Genomic DNA, 24,601 nt, shown 5'->3' on the forward strand with positions numbered 1-24,601 from the left:
CGTGTTTCTTATGAATGTGCAGCGTCATGATTACAGTGTGTTTATTCTGAATGCGCAGCATCGTGATTACAGCGTGTTTATTCTGAATGCGCAGCGTCGTGATTACAGCATGTTTATTCTGAATGCGCAGCGTCATGATTACAGCGTGTTTATTCTGAATGCGCAGCTTCATGATTACAGTGTGTTTATTCTGAATGCGCAGCATCGTGATTACAGTGTGTTTATTCTGAATGCGCAGCGTCGTGATTACAGTGTGTTTATTCTGAATGCGCAGCATTGTGATTACAGTGTTTATTCTGAATGCGCAGCGTCATGATTACAGCGTGTTTATTCTGAATGCGCAGCGTCATGATTACAGTGTGTTTATTCTGAATGCGCAGCATCCTAATTACAGCGTGTTTATTCTGAATGTGCAGCGTCATGATTACAGTGTGTTTATTCTGAATGGGCAGCGTTGTGATTACGGCGTGTTTATTCTGAATGCGCAGCGTCATGATTACAGCGTGTTTATTCTGAATGTGCAGCGTCATGATTACAGTGTGTTTATTCTGAATGTTCAGCGTCATGATTACAGTGTTTTTATTCTGAATGTGCAGCGCCATGATTACAGTGTGTTTATTCTGAATGCGCAGCGTTGTGATCACGGCGTGTTTATTCTGAATGTGCAGTGTCATGATTACAGAGTGTTTATTCTGAATGTGCAGTGTCATGATTACAGTGTGTTTATTCTGAATGTGCAGCGTCGTGATTGCAGCGTGTTTATTCTGAATGCGCAGCTTCATGATTACAGTGTGTTTATTCTGAATGCGCAGCGTCATTATTACAGCGTGTTTCTTATGAATGTGCAGCGTCATGATTACAGTGTGTTTATTCTGAATGGGCAGCGACATGATTACAGTGTGTTTATTCTGAATGCGCAGCGTCATTATTACAGCGTGTTTCTTATGAATGTGCAGCGTCATGATTACAGTGTGTTTATTCTGAATGCGCAGCATCGTGATTACAGTGTGTTTATTCTGAATGTGCAGCGTCATGATTAGTGTGTTTATTCTGAATGCGCAGCGTCATGATTACAGTGTGTTTATTCTGAATGGGCAGCATCATAATTAGTGTGTTTATTCTGAATGCGCAGCGTCATGATTACAGCGTGTTTATTGTGAATGTGCAGCGTCATGATTAGAGTTTGTTTATTCTGAATGGGCAGCGTCATGATTACAGCGTGTTTATTCTGAATGCGCGGAATAAACACACTGTCATGATTACAGTGTGTTTATTCTGAATGTGCAGCGTCATGATTAGTGTGTTTATTCTGAATGTGCAGCATCATAATTAGTGTGTTTATTCTGAATGCGCAGCGTCACGATTACAGTGTGTTTATTCTGAATGCGCAGCGTCGTGATTACAGTGTGTTTATTCTGTATGCGCAGCGTCGTGATTACAGCGTGTTTATTCTGAATGCGTAGCATCGTGATTACAGCGTGTTTATTCTGAATGCGCAGCGTCATGATTACAGTGTGTTTTTTATTCTGAATGCGCAGCGTCATGATTACAGTGTGTTTATTCTGAATGCGCAGCATTGTGATTACAGCATGTTTATTCTGAATGCGCAGTGTCATGATTACAGCGTGTTCATTCTGAATGCGCAGCTTCGTGATTACAGTGTGTTTATTCTGAATGCGCAGCATCGTGATTACAGCGTGTTTATTCTGAATGTGCAGCGTCATGATTACAGCGTGTTCATTCTGAATGTGCAGCGTCATGATTACAGTGTGTTTATTCTGAATGTGCAGCGTCATGATTACAGCGTTTTTATTCTGAATGCGCAGCGCCATGATTACAGTGTGTTTATTCTGAATGTGCAGCTTCATGATTACAGTGTGTTTATTCTGAATGTGCAGCTTCATGATTACAGTGTGTTTATTCTGAATGCGCAGCGTCATTATTACAGCGTGTTTCTTATGAATGTGCAGCGTCATGATTACAGTGTGTTTATTCTGAATGGGCAGCATCATAATTAGTGTGTTTATTCTGAATGCGCAGCGTCATGATTACAGTGTGTTTATTCTGAATGCGCAGCGTCATGATTACAGCGTGTTTATTCTGAATGCGCAGCGTCATGATTACAGTGTGTTTATTCTGAATGGGCAGCATCATAATTAGTGTGTTTATTCTGAATGCGCAGCGTCATGATTACAGTGTGTTTATTCTGAATGCGCAGCGTCATGATTACAGCGTGTTTATTCTGAATGCGCAGCGTCATGATTACAGTGTGTTTATTCTGAATGGGCAGCATCATAATTAGTGTGTTTATTCTGAATGCGCAGCGTCATGATTACAGCGTGTTTATTCTGAATGTGCAGCTTCATGATTACAGTGTGTTTATTCTGAATGTGCAGCTTCATGATTACAGTGTGTTTATTCTGAATGTGCAGCTTCATGATTACAGTGTGTTTATTCTGAATGCGCAGCGTCATTATTACAGCGTGTTTCTTATGAATGTGCAGCGTCATGATTACAGTGTGTTTATTCTGAATGGGCAGCATCATAATTAGTGTGTTTATTCTGAATGCGCAGCGTCATGATTACAGTGTGTTTATTCTGAATGCGCAGCGTCATGATTACAGCGTGTTTATTCTGAATGCGCAGCGTCATGATTACAGTGTGTTTATTCTGAATGGGCAGCATCATAATTAGTGTGTTTATTCTGAATGCGCAGCGTCATGATTACAGTGTGTTTATTCTGAATGCGCAGCGTCATGATTACAGCGTGTTTATTCTGAATGCGCAGCGTCATGATTACAGTGTGTTTATTCTGAATGCGCAGCGTCATGATTACAGCATGTTTATTCTGAATGTGCAGCGTCGTGATTACAGTGTGTTTATTCTGAATGCGTAGCATCATGATTACAGTGTGTTTATTCTGAATGCGCAGTGTCACAATTAGTTTGTTTATTCTGAATGCGCAGCGTCATGATTACAGTGTGTTTATTCTGAATGCGCAGCGTCATGATTACAGCGTGTTTATTCTCAATGCGCAGCATTGTGATTACAGTGTGCTTATTCTGAATGCGCAGCGTCATGATTAGTGTGTTTATTCTGAATGCGCAGCGTCGTGATTAGTGTGTTTATTCTGAATGCGCAGCGTCATCATTACAGTGTGTATATTCTGAATACGCAGCGACGTGATTACAGTGTGTTTATTCTGAATGTGCAGCGTCGTGATTACAGTGTGTTTATTCTGAATGCATAGCGTCATGATTACAGTGTGTTTATTCTGAATGCGCAGCGTCGTGATTACAGTGTGTTTATTCTGAATGCGCAGCTTCATGATTACAGTGTGTTTTTTCTGAATGCGCAGCATCGTGATTAGTGTGTTTATTCTGAATGCGCAGCGTCATGATTACAGTGTGTTTATTCTGAATGCGCAGCGTCATGATTACAGTGTGTTTATTCTGAATGCGTAGCATCGTGATTATAGCGTGTTTATTCTGAATGCGCAGTGTCACAATTAGTTTGTTTATTCTGAATGCGCAGCGTCATGATTACAGTGTGTTTATTCTGAATGCGTAGCATCGTGATTACAGTGTGTTTATTCTGAATGCGCAGTGTCACAATTAGTTTGTTTATTCTGAATGCGCAGCGTCATGATTACAGTGTGTTTACTCTGAATGCGCAGCTTCATGATTACAGTGTGTTTATTCTGAATGCGCAGCGTCGTGTTTACAGTGTGTTTATTCTGAATGTGCAGCATTGTGATTACAGCATGTTTATTCTGAATGCGCAGCGTCATGATTACAGTGTGTTTATTCTGAATGCGCAGCGTCATGATTACAGTGTGTTTATTCTGAATGCGCAGCGTCATGATTACAGCGTGTTTATTCTGAATGCGCAGCGTCGTGTTTACAGTGTGTTTATTCTGAATGTGCAGCATTGTGATTACAGCATGTTTATTCTGAATGCGCAGCGTCATGATTACAGTGTGTTTATTCTGAATGCGCAGCATTGTGATTACAGCATGTTTATTCTGAATGCGCAGCGTCATGATTACAGCGTGTTTATTCTGAATGCGCAGCTTCATGGTTACAGTGTGTTTATTCTGAATGCGCATCATCGTGATTACAGCGTGTTTATTCTGAATGCGCAGCGTCATGATTACAGTGTGTTTATTCTGAATGCGCACCGTCATGATTACAGCGTGTTTATTCTGAATGTGCAGCGTCATGATTACAGTGTTTTTATTCTGAATGTGCAGCGTCGTGATTACAGTGTGTTTATTCTGAATGTGCAGCGCCATGATTACAGTGTGTTCATTCTGAATGCGCAGCGTTGTGATTACGGCGTGTTTATTCTGAATGCGCAGCGTCATGATTACAGCGTGTTTATTCTGAATGTGCAGCTTCATGATTACAGTGTGTTTATTCTGAATGTGCAGCTTCATGATTACAGTGTGTTTATTCTGAATGCGCAGCGTCATGATTGCAGCGTGTTTATTCTGAATGTGCAGCTTCATGATTACAGTGTTTATTCTGAATGCGCAGCGTCATTATTACAGCGTGTTTCTTATGAATGTGCAGCGTCATGATTACAGTGTGTTTATTCTGAATGGGCAGCATCATAATTAGTGTGTTTATTCTGAATGTGCAGCGTCATGATTACAGTGTGTTTATTCTGAATGCGCAGCGTCATGATTACAGCGTGTTTATTCTGAATGTGCAGCGTCATGATTACAGTGTTTTTATTCTGAATGTGCAGCGTCATGATTACAGTGTGTTTATTCTGAATGTGCAGCGCCATGATTACAGTGTGTTTATTTTGAATGCGCAGCGTTGTGATTACGGCGTGTTTATTCTGAATGCGCAGCGTCATGATTACAGCGTGTTTATTCTGAATGTGCAGCTTCATGATTACAGTGTGTTTATTCTGAATGTGCAGCTTCATGATTACAGTGTGTTTATTCTGAATGCGCAGCGTCATGATTGCAGCGTGTTTATTCTGAATGTGCAGCTTCATGATTACAGTGTTTATTCTGAATGCGCAGCGTCATTATTACAGCGTGTTTCTTATGAATGTGCAGCGTCATGATTACAGCGTGTTTATTCTGAATGCGCAGCGTCATGATTACAGCGTGTTTATTCTGAATGTGCAGCTTCATGATTACAGTGTGTTTATTCTGAATGTGCAGCTTCATGATTACAGTGTGTTTATTCTGAATGCGCAGCGTCATGATTGCAGCGTGTTTATTCTGAATGTGCAGCTTCATGATTACAGTGTTTATTCTGAATGCGCAGCGTCAGTATTACAGCGTGTTTCTTATGAATGTGCAGCGTCATGATTACAGTGTGTTTATTCTGAATGCGCAGCATCGTGATTACAGCGTGTTTATTCTGAATGCGCAGCGTCGTGATTACAGCATGTTTATTCTGAATGCGCAGCGTCATGATTACAGCGTGTTTATTCTGAATGCGCAGCTTCATGATTACAGTGTGTTTATTCTGAATGCGCAGCATCGTGATTACAGTGTGTTTATTCTGAATGCGCAGCGTCGTGATTACAGTGTGTTTATTCTGAATGCGCAGCATTGTGATTACAGTGTTTATTCTGAATGCGCAGCGTCATGATTACAGCGTGTTTATTCTGAATGCGCAGCGTCATGATTACAGTGTGTTTATTCTGAATGCGCAGCATCCTAATTACAGCGTGTTTATTCTGAATGTGCAGCGTCATGATTACAGTGTGTTTATTCTGAATGGGCAGCGTTGTGATTACGGCGTGTTTATTCTGAATGCGCAGCGTCATGATTACAGCGTGTTTATTCTGAATGTGCAGCGTCATGATTACAGTGTGTTTATTCTGAATGTTCAGCGTCATGATTACAGTGTTTTTATTCTGAATGTGCAGCGCCATGATTACAGTGTGTTTATTCTGAATGCGCAGCGTTGTGATCACGGCGTGTTTATTCTGAATGTGCAGTGTCATGATTACAGAGTGTTTATTCTGAATGTGCAGTGTCATGATTACAGTGTGTTTATTCTGAATGTGCAGCGTCGTGATTGCAGCGTGTTTATTCTGAATGCGCAGCTTCATGATTACAGTGTGTTTATTCTGAATGCGCAGCGTCATTATTACAGCGTGTTTCTTATGAATGTGCAGCGTCATGATTACAGTGTGTTTATTCTGAATGCGCAGCATCGTGATTACAGTGTGTTTATTCTGAATGTGCAGCGTCATGATTAGTGTGTTTATTCTGAATGCGCAGCGTCATGATTACAGTGTGTTTATTCTGAATGGGCAGCATCATAATTAGTGTGTTTATTCTGAATGCGCAGCGTCATGATTACAGCGTGTTTATTGTGAATGTGCAGCGTCATGATTAGAGTTTGTTTATTCTGAATGGGCAGCGTCATGATTACAGCGTGTTTATTCTGAATGCGCGGAATAAACACACTGTCATGATTACAGTGTGTTTATTCTGAATGTGCAGCGTCATGATTAGTGTGTTTATTCTGAATGTGCAGCATCATAATTAGTGTGTTTATTCTGAATGCGCAGCGTCACGATTACAGTGTGTTTATTCTGAATGCGCAGCGTCGTGATTACAGTGTGTTTATTCTGTATGCGCAGCGTCGTGATTACAGCGTGTTTATTCTGAATGCGTAGCATCGTGATTACAGCGTGTTTATTCTGAATGCGCAGCGTCATGATTACAGTGTGTTTTTTATTCTGAATGCGCAGCGTCATGATTACAGTGTGTTTATTCTGAATGCGCAGCATTGTGATTACAGCATGTTTATTCTGAATGCGCAGTGTCATGATTACAGCGTGTTCATTCTGAATGCGCAGCTTCGTGATTACAGTGTGTTTATTCTGAATGCGCAGCATCGTGATTACAGCGTGTTTATTCTGAATGTGCAGCGTCATGATTACAGCGTGTTCATTCTGAATGTGCAGCGTCATGATTACAGTGTGTTTATTCTGAATGTGCAGCGTCATGATTACAGCGTTTTTATTCTGAATGCGCAGCGCCATGATTACAGTGTGTTTATTCTGAATGTGCAGCTTCATGATTACAGTGTGTTTATTCTGAATGTGCAGCTTCATGATTACAGTGTGTTTATTCTGAATGCGCAGCGTCATTATTACAGCGTGTTTCTTATGAATGTGCAGCGTCATGATTACAGTGTGTTTATTCTGAATGGGCAGCATCATAATTAGTGTGTTTATTCTGAATGCGCAGCGTCATGATTACAGTGTGTTTATTCTGAATGCGCAGCGTCATGATTACAGCGTGTTTATTCTGAATGCGCAGCGTCATGATTACAGTGTGTTTATTCTGAATGGGCAGCATCATAATTAGTGTGTTTATTCTGAATGCGCAGCGTCATGATTACAGTGTGTTTATTCTGAATGCGCAGCGTCATGATTACAGCGTGTTTATTCTGAATGCGCAGCGTCATGATTACAGTGTGTTTATTCTGAATGGGCAGCATCATAATTAGTGTGTTTATTCTGAATGCGCAGCGTCATGATTACAGCGTGTTTATTCTGAATGTGCAGCTTCATGATTACAGTGTGTTTATTCTGAATGTGCAGCTTCATGATTACAGTGTGTTTATTCTGAATGTGCAGCTTCATGATTACAGTGTGTTTATTCTGAATGCGCAGCGTCATTATTACAGCGTGTTTCTTATGAATGTGCAGCGTCATGATTACAGTGTGTTTATTCTGAATGGGCAGCATCATAATTAGTGTGTTTATTCTGAATGCGCAGCGTCATGATTACAGTGTGTTTATTCTGAATGCGCAGCGTCATGATTACAGCGTGTTTATTCTGAATGCGCAGCGTCATGATTACAGTGTGTTTATTCTGAATGGGCAGCATCATAATTAGTGTGTTTATTCTGAATGCGCAGCGTCATGATTACAGTGTGTTTATTCTGAATGCGCAGCGTCATGATTACAGCGTGTTTATTCTGAATGCGCAGCGTCATGATTACAGTGTGTTTATTCTGAATGGGCAGCATCATAATTAGTGTGTTTATTCTGAATGCGCAGCGTCATGATTACAGTGTGTTTATTCTGAATGCGCAGCGCCATGATTACAGTGTGTTTATTCTGAATGCGCAGCGTTGTGATTACAGTGTGTTTATTCTGAATGCGCAGCGTTGTGATTACGGCGTGTTTATTCTGAATGTGCAGCTTCATGATTACAGTGTGTTTATTCTGAATGTGCAGCTTCATGATTACAGTGTGTTTATTCTGAATGTGCAGCTTCATGATTACAGTGTGTTTATTCTGAATGCGCAGCGTCATTATTACAGCGTGTTTCTTATGAATGTGCAGCGTCATGATTACAGTGTGTTTATTCTGAATGGGCAGCATCATAATTAGTGTGTTTATTCTGAATGCGCAGCGTCATGATTACAGTGTGTTTATTCTGAATGCGCAGCGTCATGATTACAGCGTGTTTATTCTGAATGCGCAGCGTCGTGATTACAGCATGTTTATTCTTAATGCGCAGCGTCATGATTACAGTGTGTTTATTCTGAATGCGCAGCGTCATGATTACAGCGTGTTTATTCTGAATGCGCAGCGTCGTGATTACAGCATGTTTATTCTTAATGCGCAGCGTCATGATTACAGCGTGTTTATTCTGAATGCGCAGCTTCATGATTACAGTGTGTTTATTCTGAATGCGCAGAATAAACACACTGTCATGATTACAGCGTGTTTATTCTGAATGTGCAGCGTCATGATTAGTGTGTTTATTCTGAATGCGCAGCGTCATGATTACAGTGTGTTTATTCTGAATGCGCAGCGTCGTTATTACAGCGTGTTTATTGTGAATGTGCAGCGTCATGATTACAGCGTGTTTATTCTGAATGCGCAGAATAAACACACTGTCATGATTACAGCGTGTTTATTCTGAATGTGCAGCGTCATGATTAGTGTGTTTATTCTGAATGCGCAGCGTCATGATTACAGTGTGTTTATTCTGAATGCGCAGCGTCGTGATTACAGTGTGTTTATTCTGAATGCGCAGAATAAACACACTGTCATGATTACAGCGTGTTTATTCTGAATGTGCAGCGTCATGATTAGTGTGTTTATTCTGAATGCGCAGCGTCATGATTACAGCGTGTTTATTCTGAATGCGCAGCGTCATGATTACAGCGTGTTTATTCTGAATGCGCAGCGTCGTGTTTACAGTGTGTTTATTCTGAATGTGCAGCGTCACGATTACAGTGTGTTTATTCTGAATGCGCAGCGTCGTGATTACAGCGTGTTTATTCTGAATGCGCACCGTCATGAATACAGCGTGTTTATTCTGAATGTGCAGCGTCGTGATTACAGTGTGTTTATTCTGAATGCGCACCGTCATGAATACAGCGTGTTTATTCTGAATGCGCAGCGTCATGATTACAGTGTGTTTATTCTGAATGCGCACCGTCATGAATACAGCGTGTTTATTCTGAATGTGCAGCGTCATGATTACAGCGTGTTTATTCTGAATGTGCAGCGTCATGATTACAGTGTGTTTATTCTGAATGTGCAGCGTCATGATTACAGTGTTTTTATTCTGAATGTGCAGCGCCATGATTACAGCGTGTTTATTCTGAATGCGCAGCGTTGTGATTACGGCGTGTTTATTCTGAATGCGCAGCGTCATGATTACAGCGTGTTTATTCTGAATGTGCAGCTTCATGATTACAGTGTGTTTATTCTGAATGTGCAGCTTCATGATTACAGTGTGTTTATTCTGAATGCGCAGCGTAATGATTGCAGCGTGTTTATTCTGAATGTGCAGCTTCATGATTACAGTGTGTTTATTCTGAATGCGCAGCGTCATTATTACAGCGTGTTTCTTATGAATGTGCAGCGTCATGATTACAGTGTGTTTATTCTGAATGGGCAGCATCATAATTAGTGTGTTTATTCTGAATGCGCAGCGTCATGATTACAGTGTGTTTATTCTGAATGCGCAGCGTCATGATTACAGCGTGTTTATTCTGAATGCGCAGCGTCATGATTACAGCGTGTTTATTCTGAATGTGCAGCGTCATGATTACAGTGTGTTTATTCTGAATGTGCAGCGTCATGATTACAGTGTTTTTATTCTGAATGTGCAGCGCCATGATTACAGTGTGTTTATTCTGAATGCGCAGCTTCATGATTACAGTGTGTTTATTCTGAATGGGCAGCGTTGTGATTACGGCGTGTTTATTCTGAATGCGCAGCGTCATGAATACAGCGTGTTTATTCTGAATGCGCAGCGTCATGATTACAGCGTGTTTATTCTGAATGTGCAGCGCCATGATTACAGTGTGTTTATTCTGAATGGGCAGCGTTGTGATTACAGTGTGTTTATTCTGAATGGGCAGCGTTGTTATTACGGCGTGTTTATTCTGAATGTGCAGCGTCATGATTACAGTGTGTTTATTCTGAATGGGCAGCGTTGTTATTACGGCGTGTTTATTCTGAATGTGCAGCGTCATGATTACAGTGTGTTTATTCTGAATGTGCAGCGCCATGATTACAGTGTGTTTATTCTGAATGTGCAGCTTCATGATTACAGTGTGTTTATTCTGAATGTGCAGCTTCATGATTACAGTGTGTTTATTCTGAATGTGCAGCTTCATGATTACAGTGTGTTTATTCTGAATGGGCAGCGTTGTGATTACGGCGTGTTTATTCTGAATGTGCAGCTTCATGATTACAGTGTGTTTATTCTGAATGTGCAGCATCATAATTAGTGTGTTTATTCTGAATGCGCAGCGTCATGATTACAGTGTGTTTATTCTGAATGGGCAGCGTTGTGATTACAGCGTGTTTATTCTGAATGTGCAGCGTCATGATTACAGTGTGTTTATTCTGAATGTGCAGCGTCATGATTACAGTGTTTTTATTCTGAATGTGCAGCGCCATGATTACAGTGTGTTTATTCTGAATGTGCAGCGTCATGATTACGTCGTGTTTATTCTGAATGCGCAGCGTCATGATTACAGCGTGTTTATTCTGAATGTGCAGCGTCATGATTACAGTGTGTTTATTCTGAATGTGCAGTGTCATGATTACAGTGTGTTTATTCTGAATGTGCAGCTTCATGATTACAGTGTGTTTATTCTGAATGGGCAGCATCATAATTAGTGTGTTTATTCTGAATGCGCAGCGTCATGAATACAGTGTGTTTATTCTGAATGGGCAACGTTGTGATTACAGCGTGTTTATTCTGAATGTGCAGCGTCATGATTACAGTGTGTTTATTCTGAATGTGCAGCGTCATGATTACAGTGTTTTTATTCTGAATGTGCAGCGCCATGATTACAGTGTGTTTATTCTGAATGTGCAGCGTCATGATTACGTCGTGTTTATTCTGAATGCGCAGCGTCATGATTACAGCGTGTTTATTCTGAATGTGCAGCGTCATGATTACAGTGTGTTTATTCTGAATGTGCAGCGTCATGATTACAGTGTTTTTTTATTCTGAATGCGCAGCGTCATGATTACAGTGTTTTTATTCTGAATGCGCAGCGTTGTGATTACGGCGTGTTTATTCTGAATGCGCAGCGTCATGATTACAGCGTCTTTATTCTGAATGTCCAGCTTCATGATTACAGTGTGTTTATTCTGAATGCGCAGCGTCGTGATTACAGTGTGTTTATTCTGAATGTGCAGCGTCACCATTACAGTGTGTTTATTCTGAATGCGCAGCGTCATGATTACAGTGTGTTTATTCTGAATGCGCAGCTTCATGATTACAGTGTGTTTATTCTGAATGCGCAGCGTCGTGATTACAGTGTGTTTATTCTGAATGCGCAGCGTCATGATTACAGTGTGTTTATTCTGAATGCGCAGCGTCGTGATTACAGTGTGTTTATTCTGAATGTGCAGCGTCATGATTAGTGTGTTTATTCTGAATGCGCAGCGTCATGATTACACTGTGTTTATTCTGAATGTGCAGCATCCTAATTACAGCGTGTTTATTCTGAATGCGCAGCGTCGTGTTTACAGTGTGTTTATTCTGAATGTGCAGCATCATAATTAGTGTGTTTATTCTGAATGCGCAGCGTCATGATTACAGTGTGTTTATTCTGAATGCGCAGCGTCATGATTACAGTGTGTTTATTCTGAATGCGCAGCGTCGTGATTACAGCGTGTTTATTCTGAATGCGCAGCGTCATGATTACAGTGTGTTTATTCTGAATGCGCAGCGTCATGATTACAGTGTGTTTATTCTGAATGCGCAGCGTCATGATTACAGTGTGTTTATTCAGAATGCACAGCGTCATGATTACAGTGTGTTTATTCTGAATGCGCAGCGTCGTGATTACAGCGTGTTTATTCTGAATGTGCAGCGTCGTGATTACAGTGTGTTTATTCTGAATGCGCAGCGTCATGATTACAGTGTGTTTATTCTGAATGCGCAGCGTCGTGATTACAGTGTGTTTATTCTGAATGCGCAGCGTCATGATTACAGCATGTTTATTCTGAATGCGCAGCGTCATGATTACAGCGTGTTTATTCTGAATGCGCAGCGTCATGATTACAGTGTGTTTATTCTGAATGCGCAGCGTCATGATTACAGCGTGTTTATTCTGAATGTGCAGCATCATGATTACAGTGTGTTTATTCTGAATGGGCAGCGTTGTGATCACGGCGTGTTTATTCTGAATGTGCAGCGTCATGATTACAGTGTGTTTATTCTGAATGGGCAGCGTTGTGATTACGGCGTGTTTATTCTGAATGCGCAGCGTCATGATTACAGCGTGTTTATTCTGAATGTGCAGCTTCATGATTACAGTGTGTTTATTCTGAATGTGCAGCTTCATGATTACAGTGTGTTTATTCTGAATGTGCAGCTTCATGATTACAGTGTGTTTATTCTGAATGTGCAGCGTCATGATTACAGTGTGTTTATTCTGAATGTGCAGCTTCATGATTACAGTGTGTTTATTCTGAATGCACAGCGTCATAATTACAGCGTGTTTATTCTGAATGCGCAGCGTCGTGATTACAGTGTGTTTATTCTGAATGCGCAGCGTTGTGATTACGGCGTGTTTATTCTGAACGTGCAGCGTTGTGATTACAGCGTGTTTATTCTTCATCTCATCCTCCAGCAGCCAGAAAGCGACGTGGACTTGACTGAGACAGAAGAATTACCGTCTTTTAGAGAAAAGAGGGACTTTTTCCAGAGCATTGGTGAGTTTGGGATCCAGTAATGCAGGACCGCTTCCAGTATAATTACCAGTTAAAAGATCTTTGCTTTCTCTTTGCTAATATACACATAAACTTGCCTGGCGTGCCTGTAACCTCTTCATCCTGTTGCTGCTGTGTCCTCGCTCTGTCCGTGATGAGAAGTTCTCCGTATGAAGCAGATGTTATTTTTTACAACGTCTGGGTAAGATGTGTGTAAGAAACAAACCACATCTGGGATTCCTGTCTCTCCAGGGACCAAACCCAAAAAGGAACCCAAACCTCCAAAAGCCAGACCTGCACCCTCAAGTCCACCCAAGCAGCAGAAGAAGAAGAACACACCTCCACCCCCACCAGCCCCATCACCCCCACCTGTAGCAGCTAAACCTGACAGTAGGTGAACCTTCCAGTGTTTTTCCTGCTTTGTTTTCGGTTGTTTCGTCCATGTTTCCATTTCTAAATAAAGCAAGGCTAAAAGCAAAAGATGGAACCAAACTGGAGAACTGTGACCTCTAAGATGAACTTCGTGTGCAACTGGTCAGGATTAAGAGTTCCTGATGGAAATATCGTCCACACTTCAGGAATCTCAGCTTTCCACTGCTGTGCATGTGGAGGTACGAGGAAGGGAGGCCGAGTAGATTCAGATCATATGTCCCAATCCGGTTCCACCGATATGTCCAGGACCACCGGGAAGCCCAGTACCAGCAGGTTGATCAGAACCAGGACAGGTATCCACACATCCGGTCGCTCAGACTAAAACGCCCCCGACCTGTCGGATAAACCGCAGACTGGACTCACATTGTTGTGGATAAAAACTCTCTCTAAAACCCTGATCTATGATACTGCATCAGATCTAACAGAGAATATTCCAACTCCTCTGTCCTCCAGGAGCGGTTTTACGCTCCGGAAGGTCTTAGCCGATCCCTGTGGACAGAGCATGCATGGAAGCAGCTCTTTCACCTCAGTAAGACTGTAGCTGGACTGGGACTTCAGCCTAAACCAGGGGTCTACAACTCTCCCATCCTGCAGGTTTTAGTGTTTCCCTGCTACAACACGCTTTATTCAGATGAAAAGGTTCTCCAGTAACCAGTCGTCATCTTCTGCACCTGCCTGGTAATGAGGATGTGTTGGAGACCCCTGGCCTAAACCAACTGGGGTCAGGCTGGCATCTCCAGACTCAGAATATAAGTCCTGTCTGTCCTCTTTCACCGTTGCTATGGCAACGTTGCATTAATATGAAGAAACTGACATGAAGGTGATCCGGCTGGAAATGTCTCCAGCATCGCTGACTCGCGACATCTCACTCGTAACAGAAGTTACATCTACAGAAAGTCCCTTTTCACTCCTTCTGGAAATGTCACCACGGGCAGTGGACTTCATCTGCGCGGCGGCAGGTTTTAGTTGCATCTGTGGAGCATTAAAGAGCTCCTGCTCAGCAGTGAGGAGTTCTCCTTCCCAGAGGGAGGTGAAAGAACAAACGTAGAGATCAGATCAGTCGCTAAACTTCTGGGATATCCTCCAGCTGGGGCTCATGCTGTTTCAGTCTCCTCTGAAAATGGTGCTAGTTTATCTTTTGTCCTACAGGAAGGCGTCCTCGCTCCCCTCCAGCGAAAGAAGACCCCCCAAAGGAAAAGCCAGCTCCTCTCACTAAGCCCCGACCAGAACCAACCTCCAAGATCAGGGAGATCATCAAACAGTACAACAGTCGGCCCCAACCGGAGCCTAAACCCTTTGAGCCGGTCAGGTCAGTTTCCTCTCATCTCACATCCGGCTCCAGCTGTTTCCGTCTGTTGTGCAGGTTGTTAACAGGATTGAACTCCCCACTGTGCTGGTAACCATGGAGGACATCGTAACGCTTCACTTTTCATCCTTTTCCTCTGGGGTTGATGGCGTTCTCCAGTGGTAACATTCGAGCAGTGGCTCTCAGATCATCTCGCAACACAGTCCTGCACTGACACTTCAAACTTGGTTTTTTTTGTTTGCCTACCAGGATGAGGGAGGGGGTCCTGAACACCACCCCGTTAGTCAAGTATTACCCGATAACAACAGATTCATGTCGATAGACAAGTTGGAGGACTTTAATGAGAAACGTGAGTTTAGGAGCCGCTGATCAAAATACTGAGCAGTGATTGAATTATTAGAAAATATAACCACAGTTGTAAAAAAAACAATGTGATTTAGGCGTTTGTGTTGATTCACATACAATTGCGACACAAATAATCCTTCTTTACTTCTGCAGAAATGGATAAGAGGTTGTTTCAATGGGGTGCTATGATGGTATTTGGAGTTTTCTGAGCTTTCTACAGTGTTACAGTGTTGAATCCTCATCAGACATGTGAACGACACTGTTTTTTATCACCTAAACGCATGTTTGAGTTTGAGTTCCAGCACGCTCTCCGTACGGTTTCCATGGTGACGAAAAACGCGTGGTTTCAGAGAGTTTTTTCTACTTGGAAATCCTTGTGACGTCCCAGGGGATAAGGTTGGGTGATTGGTTACCTTCTACTGGTTAACAAGGGCATGTACAAATACATCAGGCGGGTGGAAAACGTGGGATAAAGTTATTTCCAACGATGGCTGGTGAGTTTACCAAAGAGAGACATCCTGCTGCATTCGTCGCTGTGGGTTGCTGTTTTCCACTTCGTTTTCAGGGTCTGATTCAGGTTCCAACATGTAGGGCTGGATGCTATGTGTTGACATTGTATTTTGTTTTTTTTATTGAGTTCATATGAGCCTAATCCTTCTGTTTATGAGACGTTACAATGACGGTGAAAGCAGGTGCGGTGCGCGCTCCCGATGTAGTGCAGTGGCGGGAGGCGGGGCTTAATGCGGAAGAGTCTCAATCCACTCGTTTTGCCTGCAGGCTGATCTGACAGCCTACGGAGAGGGTCGGTCTGAAGTAAATAAAGCAATTTGTGACAATAACTCCATCAATCCCAGCCCTTCTGGTCTCAGAAATAAAAATAAATTAGCCTGAAATGCACAGAATAGTTCCACTTTCAATGATGTGTGTAAAATGTAATAATGCTGTGTCACATGTTGGAAAAGTAGCTTGTGGTGTTCCACAGGGTTCAGTACCGGAACCTAATACTTATATTTTCCTTCAATGATATTGATATAGTATTTAACGAGCTGAAATGTATTAAATTTGCAAGTAATATCAATTTATTTAGCTCAGGAGCTGATATAACAGAAGAACTGAGAACAGCAAAATGTAGCTAATCGGGTTAAAAGATGATTCGACATAAATAAGTCATCATTAAATGAAACTGAAACAGTGACGGGGCAGTGGAGGTAAGGAGCCAAACGCAGAGCAAGAGACAACAGGTAAGGAGTGCCAAATAAACAAACGATGAACCAGCAAATGAAAACCAGGAAGTATACACACACAGAAAACACAACAAGACACGGGAGGACTGAATGGACTAAATGAACACAGGTGAACTAACGAGCAGGAAACGAGTCAAGTCAGAAAACACAAAGGAAACTACAAAATAAAATCGTGTGGTGGAAAATACTCTGGTCTTGAGAAGTTGTTATACATCTAAGAGTCAAGTGTCTTCTTACAATGAGTATTTTATTATAAACTAATACAAGCACGCGCTGGAGCTTGGAGAGAGAACTCTCTCTGTAGATTCTGAAGTAACACTCGATTATAAACCATGTTTAACTCCTAGTTGCTGGGCAGACCACAGAAAACAATCATTCTCTCATTCAAAGCTAAACTGAGCTCACTAAGCATCAATCACTCACTATATTACTTTATTCCCTTTAACCTTTAAAGGTAGAGTATGTAAGATTTTCAATATTTTCAAAATAAATTAAATAATAAAATAACTACAATCATAATTAGACTTTTTTTTTAAACATGTAGGTTCCATTCTGTCCATATTTGATGTATTATTAAATTATAAGTTTAATTAATGACAAAGACCCTTCTTAAATGTTTGCCTACCAGTAAAAAAAATGTCCTTTTTGTTATTTGTCATTAATTAAACTTGTAATTAATAACTCATCAAATATGGACAGACTGGAACCTACATGTTCAAAAAACTATCTAATTATGATTGTAGTTATTTTATTAGTTAATTTATTTTGAAAATATTGAAAATCTTACATACTCCACCTTTAAACAACTGGTCAACAAGCAGTTGACAAAAAACAGATGTGCTGCAGGAAACGCTCCCTGTCTCAGACATCATCAGCACATTCCAGACAAGGATGAGTTAAAGAAAGCTTTGTGCATAGATACAAAACACAGCAGGATCACAGCAAATCACTGCATAAATGTCTCATACTTCATACAAACAAAATCCATCACGATTTCTCCATAACCAGAAAGAAGAACGGAGACTATTAAAAAAAATTACCTTTATAGTGCATGGTCATGTTAGATCAAATTGTGAAATTCACAACATGACAGGAGTCACAAATAGAAAATTGAAAGAGTAAACATAACTCAGTTCAGTTAGAAACCACATATAAAATATATAAAGGATAAACGGTATAAAAATAGAGGTATTATTCATAAAACAAGGCATTTTTTAATTAAAAAATGTTTGCGTACATTTTATTCTCAAATACAATGCTACATTGGTCATATTATGTTGTGGTGCAGGGAAACACATAGAACATATACAGACCACTTAATTAAGCTCCAGAAAAGAACTAAAGTACAGAAAATAAATATTTGAACACCTAAGAAAATCATTTGGTGAAGCAGGCTTTGTTTACACTTACAAACGTTTATTTAGCAGGTTTGCACGCTGCAGCAGGTATTTAGGCCCCGCCTCCAATCACATCTTCTCTAGATCTGGAAGGTTTCAGGCGGTCGCTGAGCAACATGACGTTTCAGCTCCCTGCAAAGATTTTCTATTGGGTTTAGGTCTGGAGACTACGTCGCTCCAGAACCTTGACATGTTTCTTACGGTTGGTTCTTCGGGTTGTTGTCATGTTGACAGACCAGCCATCTTCAATGTAAGGAGGTCGTTACATGGCCTCCCTCAACCTCTCCTTTCTACACTACAGTCCTCCTGTCCCACGTGCAGAAAAACACCAAAGCATGATGCTTCCACCCCCATGCTTCACAGTACGTGTTAGCACTGTTGCTATGCTATGTGTTAGCACAGCTGCTTTGCTACGTGCTAGTATTGTTCCTATGCTACATGCTAGCTTTGTTGCTATGCTACGTGTTAGCATTGCTGCTTTGCTCTGTGTTAGCATTATTGCTATGCTACATGCTAGCACTGTTGCTATGCTATGTGTTAACATTGTTGCCATGCTATGTGTTGGCATTGTTGCTATGCTATGTGTTAGCATTGTTGCTATGCTACGTGTTAGCATTGTTTCTATGCTACGTGTTAGCGTTGTTGCTATACTATGTGTTAGTATTTTTGCTATGCTGTGTTAGCAGTGTTTCTATGCTACGTGTTTGTATTGTTGATATGCTGCGTGTTAGCATTGTTGCTATGCCATGTGTTAGCGTTGTTGCTATGCTACATGCTAGCATTGTTGCTACCTCGTATCTGTAAACATCAAATGTAGGACTTCTTGTTGTCTCCTGGTTTAGTCTAATCAGAAGGACGTTTAGTTTATTGTTTATTTCGAACAGTAATTAGATTATAACTCAAACATGAATATAAAACGGCAAAGAAAACAAAATTAGGAAGTCACACGTGACGTGACAAAAATATATATATCTATATGAGATATATACATATATATGTTGGAAAAGGAGTAGGAAGAAGTGTAAAATTTATTAAATCCTTCCCCTTTTTCTGATTGTCAATGTTACACATCATATAATCTCACTAACTACACAGCATATATCCACATGTAAATCCAGAAATACAACTTCAGACATCAGACCATGCATATTAGCCGAGCTCTCATTATAGGGCATACAAGATGTTAACTCACACATAATCACATTTAAAGACAAAGTGTGTGGTTTTTCTATTGTGCCCCCCCCCCCTCCCAAATGCAGACCACCGGTGAAAACCTTTTTGAAGAAGAGTGACCCAAAAGAAGAAGCTCTGGCCAAACTGAAAAACGCGTCTCCATCTCCGCAGCAGAAGGTCAGGATGGGATTGAAGTGTTGAAGTTTATTGTTCTGCTTTGTGTTCAGCGTTTAATCCTCTTTTCATGTTGCTGTGCAGAGAGAGTGGGCACCTCTCCCACCCCCAGAAAAAGAACAGAAGGCACCTCCTCCTCCCCTGCCCCCCTCCCCGAAAGCTTCACCTCCTTCCACTCGAGGCCGTCGGGTGATCTCCAACAACATGAAGCAGAGGCAGCGCTCCCTGGAAGACCTGTTTGGCTCCCACCGCTCCCGCAACCCTCCTCCTGCTCCACCTGACTCCTTACCCCCCTCTCCAGAACCTGCCTTCCAGAGCATCCCTGACCCCCCACCCATGGCTGCCCCATCTCTCAGTGGGTGTTTAGTTTCCATGTGTGGTGTGTGAAGTTGGAGATGTGACGTAATTCCTTCTTCTTCTGCTGTCGATTAACTGTAGATATGCTGCCGGATGAGGATGGAAGTCCGTCCCAGATCCACCGCTTCTTTCCCAGCGATTACTTTGCTTACCGCAACGTGGCAGGAAAAATGTTCCTGCGAAAAGAAGTAAGAGACACACACACACACACACACACACACACACACACACACACACACAGATCTATGCAGGTTCCCTTTCATGCCGACATGCTGCAGCGGACCGGGTTGAAGTCTGGAATGTGGATAAGACCCAGTACAGCGTAACGCTTTGTGGAGGGAACTGGGGGAGTTTAGAAAGTTCTGGAAGGTTTTCCTGCAAACCAGAAGCCACAGACCCGGTTGGGTCTGCCAGGTGGATGCTGGCTGGATGAGTATCAGGCTAAAGCAGCGATGTCACACATAAATCCAGAGGAGACGGAGCCTTTTCAGTTCCAGCTCCGAACATCTGGAACAGTCTCCCTCTGCAGGTTAGACGGGATGACTCCCCTGCCGTGTTTAAAAAAAACACATTTTTATTCTTTTAACAAGACTGAGTTGTCATCTGTGTCCTTGTACATATTTTTCACTGTTCTTTTTTATGTGTTTGTTTATTTTGTCGTTTGACTGTTGTTTTATTTTCTTATGCTGTTTCTATTCCCCTGCTGTTGCTGTACAGCACTTTGTTCAGCCGTTTGCTGTTTTTAAAGTGCTGTAGAAATAAAAATGGGATGATGTGGTAATGGTATGAGGCCCGGGGCTACAAACTGGACCCTGAACTCTTCAGGAACACAATTAGAAGTGATCTGAAATGAAAGTGTAAATATTTTTACTTTGCTGACCCTGGTCACCGTGTGCAGGTGTTTTATCCCAGAGAGCAGTTCAACCGGCCCTACATCCTCAACCTGCTGTGTGAACAGGTCAGCATATTTACTCTGACGCTGTTGCCATCAGTCTCATTCCCGCCTGATGTTTGTGACTTTGCACACGGTGTGATTGTTGTTTTCAGATCATGAGAGACACCTACTCAGACAGCTGCATGAGGATCAGCAGGGAGGAAAGGAGGAAGATGAAGGACCTGCTCGGTACGTGATGCTTGCAGGTTCCTCTCTCCTCATAACTAAACTCTGCATAAACAGTCAGTAAATCACTTTAGGGTGTTTATCCATCATTTATCCTTTAATGTCTCAACTTTTATTGTTTTATGTAGCAAATTTCAAAGTGGGAACGACTATAAGTACCATCCAGGATGAGAACATGAAGAAGCGGATTATCATCGCTGCTCGAGACAACTGGGAGAACTATTTCAGTCGGCTGTTCCCTCTGATGGTGAGCTTTTATTCTGGGTTACTTGCTGGAGAGTCAGCCGTGTTGGGTTAGAGGTGATGAATATTTTACAGACACAAAGCATGAAGTTCTGTAGTTTAAAACCCAGACTAAAACACAGGAAGTTAAACCAGCAGTGATGCTGAATGACGGAGAAACATGAAGGCAAACGAAGGTCTGGGTCAGAATGAAAACAGCAAGGTGAGGCTGTTTATATCTGCAGACAGCCTCCACCATGGAGCCTGGATGCTTCTGAGACTGTTTCAGCAGGTGTCTGGGAATTTAAACGCAACCTGGTCAACACAGGGTGAAAATGGACTTAATGAGGCCAAAAACGTTGACATGATGACATGAAGACAATTCTAATAAAGGATGAATGATGAATTATTTACCTAACAGGGATTAATTAAGGGATTAACTTACATCTGTGGTCACCATCCAATCTAACATGCAGATTTATACAAACATGCAGGTTTTAACAGAAAAAGACCTCTAGACCCAGATAACCATCTGTAGCATCATCTGCCTTCCTGAAGTGAAGACATGAAGGAGTTTCTCTGTCTTTTCTGGACATCTTCTATTTGTTTCTTTTATTATGATGATGATTTTGCATGCACTTCATTTGAATGCCAGTCTGACAGATGGAAACTCCTCTTCTTTGTGTGCAGCCCCACAGTGGAGATGCTGAGGTTTTAGGTGTTTCGCATCGCGGGATTCGTCTTCTGAAGGTGGTGAGAGCATCAGGCATCAGCCCCAAGCATCTCCGACTGCTCAGCGGCTACAGGTACAGCGCCCAGCACACACCGATGCTGTTGACCTGGACGTCTCTTTCTTTCTGCAGGATCAGTCTGATGGAACAGGAACAGACCGCCTGACTGTTCCTCAGCTTTCTTTTGCAGAATCACAAGTTCACTAATTCACTTTACATCACTTTAGTTTTGCAGAGGTGCTGTCAGTAGACCTCCATGGTGCAAACAGGGTGGAAGTGGAGCTGAAGAGTGAGAAGCTGCTGTTGCAATCACCCAGAGCTCCTCAGATCACTGCCATGATCCGGCTGTTCCTGCAGGAGCTCATCAAGGTGCTTTTCACTGTAAAGCTTCGTGATGGCTCCTGGTCATCGCATCACCACTTAGTCTTCACCTGTTTATGACCCTAATCTGGTTTTCTCCCAGAATTCAGGCCATGTCATAGCCCTGAAGAGTTTTGTAACAGATGACAAGAGTCTCCTCAGCTTTAGCAAAGGTGACATCATCAAACTCCAGCCAATGCAAGGACTCCAGGCAGGTGAGGTGGTGTTAGGGATGTTAGACGTGCCTGGATGAGCTTATTGGTCAGGTTACAATCTGATTCATGGTGTTTGTGTTTCCCACCAGGCTGGCGCTTTGGCACCATCGGAGGGCGCTCCGGTCTTTTCCCTGAGGATGCCACGCAGCCATCTGCTGCCCCGGACTACCACTGCCTTCACCTAAACCGAAGAGATGACAGGAGGAAGAGCATGAGGAGTGCCAAGTCTGTCAGTCCACCTCAGAGCATGTCTCCAGCTCCCATCATCAGACAAATGGGCAGCACCAATTCAGATGGAGCCTTCAGAGAGGCATCACGTCCCAGCTCAGGACAGGGATTCCTGCTGCCGTCGCTACAGACTCCTATCCAAGGCTCAGTCCATGAAACAGAGCTCCACTCAGCCATGGCAGACTTTGCCATGAAGTATTTCAGGTATAAACAGGGATGCTGATCACTGCTGGGATTTCTGTTGTGTGTACCATGCCACAGCTAATTTGTGCTCCCATTATGTGTTGATGAAAGAGTGGGAACGACAGGTTTGCCAGTCAGCGGAAGGAATTTTACTGAAGTGGTTCAACACACAAAGGTAAGTTATTACAAACCTGATGTTACATGTGGAAATGTTTATCAGTGTGTGGGACGTTTGGACTGTTTACATGCTTGAACCTGCAGTCAGCACATAGCTCCGTCCAGGCAGTGTTTACAACATATAGACCAGTTCTATGACCTCAGTTTCTCCCAGTTTAGAAGCAGAAATTACAGTTCATCTGGGCTTTTACGTCTCCAAGACAAGTCTGGAAGTCAAACAGCTGACTGCTTTCATCATAACAAATGAAGCAGTTACAGTTTATATCTTTTATTTAACACGAGATATTTTGTTTCACTTCAGCTTTTTAAGATAAAAATGCAAATATATTTAGCATAACAATGTACTCTGGCCCAAATCTACTGAAGGTTAAAATGTGTGCAAAGTCACTATACACACAGAAAGTACAAACTGCTTTCCTAACAGCGCACACTGAGGCTTGCATCTTTCTAAGGCACACAATAGCACGTCTGCATCGAGTCAGTTCGTCTGCTGCAATGAATATGCAATATGGGGCGTTCACCTGCTACTTTGTGTGTGTTAGGAAGAGAAAATGTAAATATATTCATTTATCAGCTACAATGTGATCTATCAAACCTGAGATCAATGCTGCTGAGAGAAACTGCGTCTATATTTAACACGTTTCTAAAGGACGTACAGACGTGTAATTCCAAACATGGCTGCAGTTATTGTCACCAGAAGGAGATGTGGAAACAAAGCAAGCAGACACAGAGACGTTTTTCACCCTGCTGGGAATATTTTGGGATGAAGGAGGAAACAATCAGCAGAACATGTGGCTTATCCAGCTTTTTGGAACCGTTGGAGGAACTCAGGATGGATGTTGAGAGGAGTCACACACACCTGCAGATGACAGATTTTGTGTGTCACAGCTGGGATCCTCCAGATGTGCTGTCCAAGTCCTAAACGCCATGTGTCACCGGATGGTCATGTTATTAGGTTTCCACACACTCTGTAGTCATCAAATAAGTTTGTTTCTCAGAGTAACAGGAGCAAAAGATTGCTCCCATGTGCAAAACATCTCGGGTCAGTGCGTGGTGCTTTTATTGTGAAAAACGGTCTTCTGTTCTCCGAGCTGGTGAGTTTTCAGACGGTGGGCTTGTAGGCGGGTCAGTTTATGAAATCCTTAATAAGAATAAGTGAAACTTTTATTAGAAACTAGAGACTGTCATATTCATCACGTTTTCTTTTATAAGGTGACAGTAAATCCACCCTACACCCCCACCTGTTTTATCTTTTCTTCACCTTCTAATGTCTTTATACATCTTTTTACTTCATCCCCTGTTCACATCGTTTCACCGACAGCATTAACTTCTTCATAAATTTGCTCCCATACAGCGTTCATTTGTGTGTCAGTCAGATTTCTCTGCTGTAGGTCAAGTTTTGTCTCCAAACTGGCCATGCTGGAAACCACAAAATGTGCAAAACCCTCATTTAAATAGACAATCTGCAGAGTTTGCACCTGCTGCCCATTTACGCAATCACTCTTAGTGAATCAACTGCAAACTGTGTTTCAGCCCCACACGGACAATTCTAGATTTCATACACACATTACTACTCTGCGTCTCAGTAGATCTGGCCCAGTGTGTGGTAAACCCACAATGAGTGATCCATGATAACACCATTATCTGTGGTTGGTTGGTTAATAGTACCATAAGTAACTAGAAATTAGGAAAAAGTGTAAATATATAAAGAAAATTCTATAGTGTGTTTGTTTTAATACATTT

At 42.0% G+C, this 24,601-nt stretch overlaps 1 protein-coding gene across 1 annotated transcript in view; it reads left to right on the forward strand.

The window, feature by feature from the left end:
* Positions 1 to 24,601, forward strand: part of myo15b (myosin XVB) — a gene marked incomplete at both ends in the record, with an annotated part of 103,976 nt that overhangs the window by 56,725 nt on the left and 22,650 nt on the right. The window contains 14 exons of the mRNA XM_079260648.1: positions 13,116 to 13,197; positions 13,447 to 13,584; positions 14,776 to 14,935; positions 19,178 to 19,268; positions 19,350 to 19,620; positions 19,704 to 19,810; positions 20,521 to 20,580; positions 20,670 to 20,745; positions 20,871 to 20,989; positions 21,655 to 21,770; positions 21,923 to 22,064; positions 22,159 to 22,270; positions 22,360 to 22,702; positions 22,793 to 22,856. Coding sequence (XP_079116774.1) covers positions 13,116 to 13,197; positions 13,447 to 13,584; positions 14,776 to 14,935; positions 19,178 to 19,268; positions 19,350 to 19,620; positions 19,704 to 19,810; positions 20,521 to 20,580; positions 20,670 to 20,745; positions 20,871 to 20,989; positions 21,655 to 21,770; positions 21,923 to 22,064; positions 22,159 to 22,270; positions 22,360 to 22,702; positions 22,793 to 22,856 — 1,881 coding nt within the window. The remainder of the gene's footprint in view (positions 1 to 13,115; positions 13,198 to 13,446; positions 13,585 to 14,775; positions 14,936 to 19,177; positions 19,269 to 19,349; positions 19,621 to 19,703; positions 19,811 to 20,520; positions 20,581 to 20,669; positions 20,746 to 20,870; positions 20,990 to 21,654; positions 21,771 to 21,922; positions 22,065 to 22,158; positions 22,271 to 22,359; positions 22,703 to 22,792; positions 22,857 to 24,601) is intronic.

This window comes from Telmatherina bonti (genome assembly GCF_933228915.1).
Source record: "Telmatherina bonti genome assembly, chromosome: 21".
Classification (NCBI taxonomy): Eukaryota; Metazoa; Chordata; class Actinopteri; order Atheriniformes; family Telmatherinidae; genus Telmatherina; species Telmatherina bonti.